Below are 12,889 nucleotides of genomic sequence, written 5' to 3'. Positions count from 1 at the left end.
CCTTCAGATCCATCCATTCCCTTGTTCTAGTCCTGCAGGCAGACAGCTCCGACCTACACGCGTACGTGAGACAGAGGACCCGCAGCCAAGGCTTACTGCTGTACCCTTCCAGTGACAGATTTATTAAAATATTAAAGTCAAGGCATGTTATTTTTTATGACTTTTTTATTTTTAGTCATATTCAAGTATCAGTGGAAATGAGAGCCAGGTATCACTGATATGTTTTTCAGGTGCTGGATTCTATGATTTTTAAAGATGAGACCATCTTAAAACATTTGCAGTGTTGACCATAACAGAATTTGGGTTTTGGCCTTTGAAATTTATTCATGTATGTTTTAAGTATGGTGATGACCCAAGTTTTATTGAAGGAATATAGCTATCTCTAAGCATTTTTTTTTAATTCTCACCTGAGGATATTTTTCCATTGATTTTTTAGAGAGAGTGGAAGGGGGGAGAGAGAGAGAGAGAGAGAGAAGCATCGATGTGAGAGAGACACATCAATTGGTTGCCTCCTGCATGTGCCCCAACCAGGACTGGGAATTGAGCTTGCAACTAAGGTACGTGCTCTTGACCGGGAATCTAATCCACGGCCCTTCGGTCCAAGGGCCAACACTAACCACTGAGCCAAACCAGCCAGGGCTCTAAGCATTTTTATTGCTAACTGAGCTCACACTATATTATATGTCATAGCAAAATTACTTCACAGTCTCATTAAAAACTTCGTAGACATTTTAATGGCTGAATAATCCTTCATCATATAGATATGCCAAAATTACCATTATAGTAATTTGGCTACTGAGAATGATTACATTTTTGCCTATTGCAAATAAAAATATGACAAACACATTTTCCATATAGTTTTGTCCTCATATCTGATTTTTTCCTAAGATTATTTTACTAGAATGATTCTGTGGGTCCAAAGAGATAAATTTAAGGAAAGTTTTAACTATTAATGAAATTTTTAAAAAGAGAAGAAAATGGTTCACATTATGGGTTGTAATGTGACTTTTATCTAAAAATGTCTTTTCTCTTGCAATTCTAATTCTTAACATGAAACCCAATATAGGGAGTCGTGATAAGCACAGGTGCTGAGGCTTGGTTATCCGGGCTGTAATTGTAGCTCTGCCACTTACTCACTGGGACAAATAACTCAGTTTCCTCATCTGTGAAATGGTAATAATAAAGTAATAATAGTCCCTGTCTCTTTGGGTTGTTCTGAGAATTAAATGTTTTGAGAATTAATTTATGTAAATCTCTTGAAAGCATGCCTAGCAGAAAGTAAACGCTCACTAAATGCTTATTTATAATAGCATCTAAGAGAATATTTCCTAATTTTATATTCTCAAAAGTTATTATTTTGTTTCCATTCCTATGGCATCTCAAATACTAGAATCACTCAACTTCTCAATCAGGCTATTCCATACCTGCAAATACATGCATGGAATATACTCTTTTTAAGATTTCTGGAATTGTTAGTATGTTAGTTGTACACATAAATTGCATAGCGTGTGTCTAGGTCCTTATCTCAAATAGCCAGTGGCAGATTTCTTCTGAGCAAAATGTTTTTCATAGATAGCTTGGGGGCTTTTATAGTTTTCACCCTCAAGTATAAAAGTTATCATGAAAAATTCACTAAAATAAAGAAGCAAAGTGTGGGGCGAATTGGTGAATATCTCCAGTGGAAAGAGGAAGCTGGCCTCCCAATCAGAATCCCAAACACATGGCTATTTTCCTACTGCAGGCACACATTAGAGATGGCTGCACGTGGTCTTCCCAGACATTACAGGAAGGCTTTTGGCCCTATTTGGAGTCCCAGCCCAATGGAACTTAGCAGAACCTCATGACACTCTAGTGACACTTGCCTAGACAGCAAGGCAGGCCTAAGAGCCCTGCTTGGCCCCATTCCTGCTAAGAGTTGATCTTGACATGCCGATGGCAATAACAGGGAGAATGGAGCTAGAAGAAAAGAGTATTAAGAGAGGAGTTGTTTCCTGGCCGGGCGTGGCTCAGTGGTTGAGCTTTGACCTAGGATCCAGGCGATCAGGGTTCGATTCCCAGTCAGAGCACATGCCCGGGTTGGGGGCTCGATCCCCAGTCGGGGGCGTGCAGGAGGCAGCCAATCAATGACTCTCTCATCATTGATGTTTCTATCTCCCTCCCTCTCCCTTCCTCTCTCTGAAATCAATAAAGATATATTTTAAAAAAAAAAGAAAGAAATGAGTTGCCTGAATACAGGTTTCATCTTACCATTTCCTCTAAAGCAGGGTTTTTCAGCTTCAGCTCTACTGACATTTTGGACCAAATAACTCTTTTTCATGGTAGGCTGTCCTGAGCATTGTAGGACATTTAGTCACATCCCTGCCCTCTGCCCACTGGATTCCAGTAGCACACACCCTCACTCCCGTCATGACTACCAAAAATGTCCACACACGAAATGGGCTCCAAGTGAGAACCACTGCTTAAAGCCACACTGTAATAACATGTCCCTTGTACCCTGGAGCTTGGCCAGCTGGTGTCCTACTCCTCCTCAGAGAGTTCTGTGATGAAAGGGGCCTTGAGCACCGCCTCAGGGTTCACCACTAAACTATATACAATCTGAAATGGACACCCAGAAGCATAAACATAAAACTATCCCCTCTACCTACTTTATAAGGCCAAGGCTAAAATCACGTGTTCCTAAAAAGCTCATTTCCAGATACGGTAAAGACAGTGATCTCCTCATTTCTCCCAAAGTTAATACTTTTGTACTAAAATTAATTACATCAGTAAAACAGCAGGTTTTAAAATCACTCTGTTCATTTTCTATAGTGAAAATGTATAGTCTTCAAGGTACATCTTCAAGAGTATTTCATTAATCACCTTTAAAAATGCACATTCCCTTAAACATATATGTATATATTCCACACTTCTAATAGTCTCAGAGTTACTGAGCTACTTACTTTTCTAACAAACTTCATAAGTACCACATAAGCTTCATGTGGCATTTTCAGGTTCTGTACAGAAACTCAATTCTTGTACAACTTTGGTATGTATTAATAATGAGTTTAGATTGTAAAATTCATGGTTAATAGCAATCACATCTGTTATTTCTATAAAAATTAAATTATCACAGAAATACACTTAGATTAGTATAAAGTGACAAAATGGAATCAGTTGTATATTACTTTTGTTTTAACCTAAGAATAGTTCTCCTTTATATAAATTGTTGAATTGGATTTAGAACCCCAAAATTTTCACTGAACCTAAAATGTCATGTCCTTATTTTAACACTAGGAAATGTAGCCAAATGATTGCTGTACTATTTGTTTTAATATTGAGAAAATCAAGTCTGGCTGGAAGTGCTTTAGCTAACTAGTTTGAAATTAAACTGCTTTTTCAGTGCTTCAATTAATTTTTCATGTCTATTCTTATGAAAAATAATCACAGCAAAAGGAGTCCCTTTATAAACTATATAATAGCATATATTTGTACTTTTCACATTTTCTTGCTGTTCATATGAATATTTCTTTTAGAAGTAATCTTGGCATGTATCTCTATGAACTATAGTTAGTTTATAATTTCTGAAAAAATTGTCCTGCTGTCCTTGGTTTTCATGAGCTTACAAATGCCCTATAGAGCTATGCAACCAAACAATTAATTGGTAATCATTAGATTTGGGCAGATTTTATGTGACAACAATATTAATGAAAGCTAGCTTTTATTGTGTATTTGCTTTGTGTTAAATGTAACTCTTTGCTAAATTATTTTTTTCCCCCAATTTATTTTAGAGAGGGAGGAAGGGAGTAGAGACAGAGACAGAGAGGGAGAGGGAAACAACAATGTGAGAGAGATGCATCGATCAGTTGCCTCCCAAACATGCCCTGACCAGGGACTGAACCTGCAACCTGGGTATGTGCCCTGATCAGGAATCAAACCCGCCACCTCTTGGTGTACAGGACGACACACCAACCAACTGAGCAACACTGGCCAGGGTGCTAAATTATTTTCATATATTATTTTTATGTAATCCTCCTAGAGATGTGATTTTTTATATATTTATGTACATAATTGTCTCCATATTATCTTAGACCCTTGCTCAGTAACTGCCTTGGGAATATGTCATAATTGAAACTTGTGTTGTCTCATAATAAGTATTTATTAATGGTTTCAAAACATTGTTAGACTTTATGATAAAAATGTTAAAAATAATAACATAAAGAAGAAGAAGAGAGGAAAGGGATGGAAGAGGGGAAGTAGGAAGAGCGTGAGGCTATAATCTCGGTCCCTAGGATCTGGTTGAGGTCATATAATCTAGAAACGTTTGACAGCATAATTATGAACTAAGTTTAAGGCATCACATGACATGTAATCAAGCGTAGATAGTGTTACAGGAATTCAGAGTTGGAAAAGCTCCTTAGGACCTGCAGTAGTTGAGAAGCTCTATGGGTAGTGGATTCTTATCTCAGCTTCAAAGGAAGTTGGAGTTTGGTTTGTTCTTACACAACTGATGAGTGGCCAGTGACGAACTGATGACATTCCACATGGAAAGACCAGCGTGACAAAAGCCTTAGAGATGAGAAAAGCTTCCAGTGTAACAAATACAGTTGATCCAAGGGTTTTAAATTTTCCTGCAATTCTGACATGATTTATATACATTTTTAGGAAAAGAATATTGGTTGTATTCACATTCTTTACAGTCTAGAATAAGAGAGCATGAGGGTATTTGGGGGGTTGGAGGGAGTACATAATAACCTCAGATAGGAGAAGTCAATACACCTAGGATTTGCCACTTGTGTTGCCCATGATTTCAGAAATATAAGAGAACTAAAAAGGTTGTGTTTTGCCTATTTCTTAATTAAAAATTATTGTATCATAATTTGCTCTACAAAGAGGATTACAATAGAAATTATTAGCAAGCTGGTGTGTAATTTGCTTGTTGATAGTAAATATTTCTAGACACCTTTCCAACATTGGCATTCTTTATTTCAGTGGTTCTCAGTCTTTTATTTGTCTGCCTCTTTCTATCTCTTATTTCTTTCACTCTAGGTTACGGTCTGATATACTCTCATAATCTTTCATTACATAGAATGATTATTCTAAGGAGTGTTAGGCCTGAGGAAGATTTGTTTCAGAATCCAGGGGAGAGGTATATGGGCCATATATGGTTTGGAAGTTCCCCTTGGAAATATTGGTATCTCCCCCTTCACTGTGCCCTTTGCTATAGAAGAATTTTTATATTATTTTAAAATCCATAGCTAGGTTTATAAAATCCATACCTAGGTTGGAGTGTTAATACATGAGATTATTAATAAATTAGAATGACTTTTCTTCAGTTACTTAATTTGAAGGGTGTGTGTGTTTTTTAATTCTTCTCTCTCTCTCTCTCTTTAATTTTATTTTCTAGATCCCAAAGTCCAAGAGTGAGGGATCTATTCAGGTCCACAGGGTACCACAACCAGAGCTATCTGATGGTGTTCCTCGAGTCAGCCTGCGGCTAAGTCGTAGAAAACCCTGCTGGGATGACATGAATTCAGCAGAGGACACCAGTGGGGCCAAGTTGGTATCCAGGTTGGCATGTTTCCTTTGTTTGCACGTTACATATTGCATTCTCTGCTCCGATGTATAGGCCCGCATACATAGGTACCTTTATATTTATCTACCACTAGGGTCAACAGGATGCAGATCAGTAAAACTATTTAAAATTCACTCTTAAGTTTTGAGAATATTCTGACTAATAGTTCTTATCCCAGAAGCGTTTCTGGTTTGTTATATTTTATTTCTATATCAAAACAAATTTTGTAATCAATTGGACCATGCTAGGCTCACAGTTAAAATTGGGAGAGTTTCTTTTTGGATCCCTTTTCATGGTATGTTCAGTGGCCAATATTATCTGCAGTTGAAGTAGACGTCAGCGTTGTTCCTGGGGCCAGCTCTTACTAACAAATTTGCATGTTGCCTTTTCTCCATTATGTTGCACAAAGCAAATTTCTTGGGTATACTTGAAGAACAAGGCATGCAAATATTTTTTTAAAAATAAAATGGAATCTGAATCTTATTTACTCATAGCATAAAGAATTTTGCCTTTTAAGAACTTTTTATTTTTTACTATAACTTAAAACCTATTTCTAAAATTTAAAGTTTCATTCTAAGACAGCTCTGAAGAATTAAGAGAGATTTAAGACATTAAGTGTGTAAATAATATAGTTAAAGAGGATTCACTTTGGATTGCCTTGTAGAAGAGATGGAGTTTTAGCTGGATTTAAAAGGTGAAGATAATTTAAATTGGTAGAAAACGAAGACAAGGCTCTTTTTTGTTTTGTTTTTAAATCCTCACCCGAGAATATTTTTTCCGTTGCTTTTCAGAGAGAATGGAAGGAAGAGAGAGAGAAACATTAGTTGCCTCCTGCATACTCCCCAACTGGGGGCGAGCCTACAACTGAGGTACGCGCCCTTGGCTAAAATCAAACCCAGGACCTTTCAGTCCACAGGCCGACGCTCTAACCACTGAGCAAACCGGCTATGCGACAGGGCTCTTATAGATAGGCCTAGTTAGGAGGCAGACTGGGTGTTTGGGAAATAGCACGCAGGTGCTACATAAAGAATTAGGTGGAGATAAGGCTGGGAAGGTAGAGGAAGGCCAGGCCATGGAGGACCTTGAATGCCAGCTGGAATTATTTTTACATTCAATCTTAAGTTGAACAAATGTTCAGCGCTTCACTTCTGCTTCCAGGAAGTGCTTTAGGACAGGGGATGCAGCAGTGAGCAAAGCCAACCAGATCCTTGTGTTTATGGCCCCTACATTCTAGTGAGGGAGGCAATAGCAAGACACTTAGAAAAAATAGAAAAAGACCCATAAAGAAGGTCATGTTAGCTCTACTAAATGGGATCATTGAGAAACTAAAGCAGGTTCATGCAGGGGATGGACTCAAAGAAAATTTTAGTTTGAGTAGACAGAAAAGACCTAAATGAAGATATGAAGGGAGAGGAAGAGGGGAGTCTGTGAAGATCAGAGAGCGCATCTATGTAAAAGAACCAAGGTAGGGAAACCTGGCTTCCTGCTGCTGGTGTTAGGACTCCAGTGAGAGTGTCGGCTGGGAAGGGACCGGTGATGGGGAACCATGGTAAGTTTGTATATCAGGAAAAGTAATCTTCCATCCACATGCAGATCTGTTGGAAGAGCGAGAGTTTGGAGGTAGGTAGAGTGTTGGTAGCAACTTCAACAGTTGCTGATCTTTGTTGAGATCTAGTTATGTGGCACTTGCTTGCTGGGTGCTGGGGATTCAGGAAATGAGAGGTGTAAGTCCTGCATTTAGGGGGGCAGAGAACAAGTAAATAAAAATTCAATAATTATCATTAAAAACACATTTACTCAGTGCCTATTATGTACCAGGCACTGTGAAATGGGCTGGTAAGAAAGTCATAAATACGGTTCAGGTTCTCTTCTTAAGGAGCTTCAAATATAGTCCACAGGGTGCTGTCCGAGGACAGAGAAAGGGCACAGACCACGTTTGGAGATTAGGATCAGAGGTTTCGGAAGGAGGAGGACTTTTGAAGTAAGGCTAGGAGGTTAAGTAGAAGTTTACTGGGCAGGGAAATCAAGATAAGGGTGCTCTTGGGAGAAGGAAAAAACAGCAGCATGGGCAAGGACGTGCAGGGCAGTGCCGACAGTTGGGAGGAGAGCGACAGCCCAGCAGTGGTGGACTCGGGACATCTGGAGTTTGCGGGGGAGGGGCTGAGTGGTTTAGGGGCCTCAGCTAAATACGTCTAATCAGATACCCAATACTACGGAGTTTAGAGTTTCTCTTGAGAATGATGAGTGATTGCAGAAATATGAGCAGGAAAGTGATATAAGCAGACCTGTATTTTATAAAAGATCCTGCGGCAACTCTGCAGAAGGAAAGATTAAAGAGAAGAGTAGAGGTGCTAAGAGAGCAGCGAAGAAGCTGTGGGACCGTCCAGTGCAAACTGAGAGCCCCTGGGAAGTCGCGGTCGGCACTGAGGACAAGATGTGGACAAGTCTTCATGCCTTTTGTGAGGGAAGGGACGGAGGGGCTGTTGCTTAGAGGAATGGACTTGATCCAAAAAGGGTTAGGTTTTTTGTTCGTTTCGCTTCTTTTGGGAATTATAATATTTTAATGACTGAAATGTATGCAGGTTTATAAACATAACAAGTAGAGTCAGTCCATGGAGAGAAAGAAGTGGATGTTACAGGCCAGGAGATAATAGAACAAGGACCTCTAGGATGGAACCCAGAGACCAGGTAGTGACCCGCTGAGTAAGGGGGGTCACTTTGTGGACAGCAAGGGTGTCTTCACATGGTGGCCTCTGCAAATGAGCCGGCTCCCGGTGCTGTGCAGTGAACAGTCAAGGTGCGAGCCTGTTCCTCGGAGGAAGGGCATGATCAGTAGAGGACCTAGCTTTGGTCAGTGAGGGACCCTTTAGAAAAGAGTAAGGGGCACAGATACAAAACACTGGGCCATTTTCTAGTTTCCTTTAGTTTAAAAACCAGGGTCAAGTGGCTGGCTAAGTGCAGCTAGTGTAGATGTTATCTTCTCAAATTAGTTGGTAAAGAATTATGCCAAGAATGCCTGAAGTTAAACAATGAAAAGAAAAATTCAGGTTTGTTGTTCAAATCATTCTTTTTATTCATCCAATCAAAAAAGGAAAAAATGTTTCCTGTGTCTAAAAGTAACAAGAAAGGAGCTTCCTGTTTGGAGAATGAATTTGTACTTCTGAGGTACAGGTCACATGAGATTATGGAGAGAGGGCTCAGCTCATGTTGTTCTAGCCACTCTTTGTTCCTCTGGTCAGCATATCCCAGTTAAAACAAATGCACATTCGTACTTATGAATTTCTCATATACTTTCCACATTTTTGAAATTACAGCCTTGAGGAACCGACTCCTTCACACTCAGCAGCCTTACAGGTTTAAATAGAACAACATCATCCATGTCAAAACTTGCCACCCGCCATCCAGTGGACACTCCTTCAACTTCTTTTCTCTATCCAAATCTAAAGCATCCATTCAGAGAGTTTTACTTTTTTACTTTTTATATACCAAAAATAGATTGTGAGACAAATTATCAAAGGACAAGTGGAGATAATTAAAATAAATGGAACTAAAAATAAGTTTTAAATCCTTTATAAGTATTTGAAGTAACAGAATAGCTATTATTCCAATTTTCATTTAAAAAAATGAACATGGGAAGCTGTTTTCATTTGCAGTTACTTTCCAGAACAAATTATTGGTTAATTTATAAATTTTAAATAGATACAGATAGTGTGTGTTTTGCACACACACACAACTTTCTCTAAATTTTTTCCTTAGGGAAGCTTCCATTTTTTGCTTTAATAGTTTCTTTGTTGCCCTAGTCTTAAACACAAAGGTTGGCAGTGTGTGCTAAGTGTATTGTCATGTCCCTGTTCTCTAAGACAATATTTACTTGGCTTACCAACTTTTTTCAAGGAATTGTCAAAAAGCATTTAGTTGGGCTTTTCCTAGTATTGATTTCTTTTCTTTTTTTAGTTGCTCTTTGAAAAACAAAAAACAGTCAGCAGAATCTATTTTTGTTTGACCTATGATTGTGTAAGTTTGATTTACTTTACCAGAAAAAAAAAAATCATTCTGGTTGCACTTACTAAAATTAGTATAACGCATTTATACAGAACAGGTTGGTTTTCAGCAGTTACTGTATCAGTTAACAGCAAAGATAAAACCAAGAAAGAAACTTTGGTACTGAGATTTCCAGAATGATGAAATGTCCTGTGATTTTTCAAAAACAGGTTAAAAGGTTGATTTCTCGGGCTTTTTGGAAGTCATGTTTGGCTAACAGTGTGTTTTTGATAACTTTGAATTTTTAGAGTTTAGACCTTGCTCAGTATCTTTCCCCAGGTTGAATCACTTTCATTTTTTTTCTTTTTCATTTTTTTCCTTTTTCATTTCAATTCTTACACGTAGGCCCATTTCTTCCTGAGATGTAATAGAAATATGAATTGTTATCAGCAAGTGTTTATTATTTTTCTGACCTTCAGATAGTGGCAATAAAAATAAAAGCATAGGGGAGTAACACATTTTACAATGTGGTGTTTTGAGAGGCCAAAGGGGAGCTAAGTATCATTTATTGCTTATTGGCTAATGTATATCTTGAGACATTATTTAGATGAACATTTTTTCTGTATTTCTATAATTGTCTAAATTTGGCATGGATATAATTATATAAAAAAACAATCATTTTTCTAATCTTCATAGAATCTTTTATAGTAAGAGTGGCTTCATGAGAAAAGCTTACGGATAAATATCTTTTGATTTTGATAGAGCTTATTTAGTGGAATGATTTATTTTGTATGAATTCGGAACCAAAGACAGAGTACTTAGTGACATGTTCATTCAGTGAAAGCATTAATTAATCCATCTGTATCATCTAAAACTGACAGCAGCAATTCCTAAATTACTATTAAGAATTCTTTTTCGTAATTAAGATGTGTGCTTACTAAAATTCACCTGAGACTGGAAAGCATAATTTCTAATCATGCATGCCTGCCTTAAAGGAGTAAATACCTGCTCTTCTCCATGGTGTAAGTACCGTCTACAAGTTTGGTGGGTCAAAGGCACTCACAGAAATGAGATTATTCAACAGGCGCATCCCATAAGCAAGGCTAGAACAGTCCAATCCTTCTCCCTACACATGATATTCTTATGGTTTTTTTCCTTTTAAAGATACCGAGGGAGAAAATATTACAAAAACTATAAGTGTTAACTAGTATGTTAATAAACAGGCCATTGAAAGTTTTTCCTTGAAGGGAAAGTTACAGTTCATCCTCAATGAGTAAAAGGAAAAGCTCTGTATTGTATGTCAAGTGTGACATGGTAAAATGATTTGAAACTTTAGGGATAGCTATCTTATTTTCTGTTTCAACATGTGAAATAGATAAATGGTCACTTTTCTTACATTTCTAGCACTATAATATAATATTACTTTTAGAATTTTTAAATTTAGAACTTAAAGAATTAATATTTTTAGTCTTTTAGGTGTTAAATAATATTTATTGTAATTTTTATTTGAAAGGTAAAGTATTTCCTTAAATGTGTGATTTTCTTAGAGCCAAAATAAAATCTCTAGTTGTGTTCTATAAAGTCAGGTTGAAGATTTAAGAAACTAGATGTTGTGTATGATTCCATTTATATGAAATTATATGAAATGTCTAGAAAAGGCAAATTTATAAAAACAAAGTAGAGTTGTGATAGGCTTGTGGTAGGGGGCCAGGGAGGGACAAATATTAACTGTAAATGTTCTGAGGGACTTTATTGGGGGCAAAATGTTCTGAAACTGATTTATGGTGATAGTTATACCACTTGGTAAGGTTACTAAAAATTAACATACTGTACACTTGAAAACATGGATTTTATGGTACATAAAATATACTTCAATAACATTGTTTAAAAAATATACCCAAAAAAAGTTGGGGTAAGGAGAAATGGATATGCTTTAACAAGATAATCACTTGATTACAAATTGCTAAAATACAACCATTGTTATAAGTAAATGCCATCTGCAGGAAAAGCTGTGTTTGTTACATTTTAAGAGAATTCGTTCCTTCCTACTTTTCATTGAATGTAACAGAACGTGGTGGCAGGAATAAGGTCAGGCCCTTAAGAAAGATGATTCACAGGAGGGAGCAGAAGAGGGGGAAGAACTCTGTTTTGTCATCCTGGAAGGATTCCAGGTTGTGGTTTACTGTGCTGTAATCAAAAGTTGTTGAAGTGATCAGTATTTCAGGGAATCATCGAAACAGAAAAAAAACTCCGTCTTGGGAGTGTCACAAAAAAAGTCAGAGGTCCATTGTTCATAAGCAAAAAAGTTAGCCAGCCTGCTTCCGTGTCAGTAGGAGTTCATGGTCTCCTTTCCTACAGAAGAGTGTCCTATAGACATCTAACAATTAATGAAAGTTTGTACTTGGCTCCTACATAAAAAGATAAAGCAATTAAGAGTCATTAAAATGCTTTCACTTTCTGTAATAGGAATGAGTAAATAGCTACAACTGTGACAATTATTTACCTAAAATAATAATGATGAAGAATATAGAGTTAAAATATCTTGGCTTATGTTGCAGAAGTGTTCTTAATTTGATAGATAAGTGAGGGACACTACAATAAGTCACTTTTCAATGTGCATTAAAAACAAATCTTTCCCTGGAAGAGCATGTTCTACGTGAAAGAGCTGTTCTATTATGAAAGTGCTTTCTTATCCATTTGTTTCATTTTTTAGTATACTTTTGAATTACATAGAGAATACATTCTTCTTAGAAATATTTAAAACATCACTGATAAGGCTGAAGTTCCCATTGAGTCTCTTGCTCTGTGATTCAAATTCTCTCCTCTCTTCTCAAGGGTTAATTATTATTATAGATTTGGTTATATATTCTTTCAGACTTCTTTCAATGTGTTTACACAGAAATATATTTTGAATACTTTTCCACTTTAAAAAAATTTTCATCATCATGAATGTATTGTGGTGCTTCACATATTCTTAAAAATTTTCCATTTTCTGTATTAGTTCCATTTACTGTGATGTTCCTTTATTTTCCCCCTCTAAATTCAGTGGTCTCCAACTCTCCTTCCCTGGCCACTGGCTCCCCCTCTGTCTGCTGTCCCTTCCACACCTAATCTAGTTTCAGAATGATGATTTTCAAATCACTTTCTTGGACCTGAACTCAGTTCTAAGTTTCTGGCGCATGCCAGCCATCTGTACTTCAGTCTTTGCCATAAAGTCATTTCACTCAAGCACAACTCATTTTCTCATCTTTTCTTCTCAACTTGGCCGTGTTACAGTCTGTCAACTACTAGACTCAAACCTTTTAGATAATCAGTCACTAAATCTTGTCAATATCTCCAACATTCCTTTCCCCATCT

General features: G+C 37.2%; 1 protein-coding gene across 4 annotated transcripts in view; it reads left to right on the top strand.

The window, feature by feature from the left end:
• The window catches only part of FAM13A (family with sequence similarity 13 member A), a 264,235-nt gene that overhangs the window by 139,373 nt on the left and 111,973 nt on the right, over positions 1 to 12,889 (top strand). For all 4 annotated transcript variants that reach the window (XM_081157518.1, XM_081157517.1, XM_081157516.1 and 1 more), the window contains one exon: positions 5,384 to 5,547. In XM_081157518.1, the coding sequence (XP_081013644.1) occupies positions 5,384 to 5,547 (164 nt within the window). The remainder of the gene's footprint in view (positions 1 to 5,383; positions 5,548 to 12,889) is intronic.

Source organism: Miniopterus schreibersii, assembly GCF_964146895.1.
Source record: "Miniopterus schreibersii genome assembly, chromosome: 1".
In the NCBI taxonomy this organism is placed as follows: Eukaryota; Metazoa; Chordata; class Mammalia; order Chiroptera; family Miniopteridae; genus Miniopterus; species Miniopterus schreibersii.
Note: the sequence above shows the minus strand (reverse complement) of the source record. Positions and strands in the feature narration are given on the sequence as shown.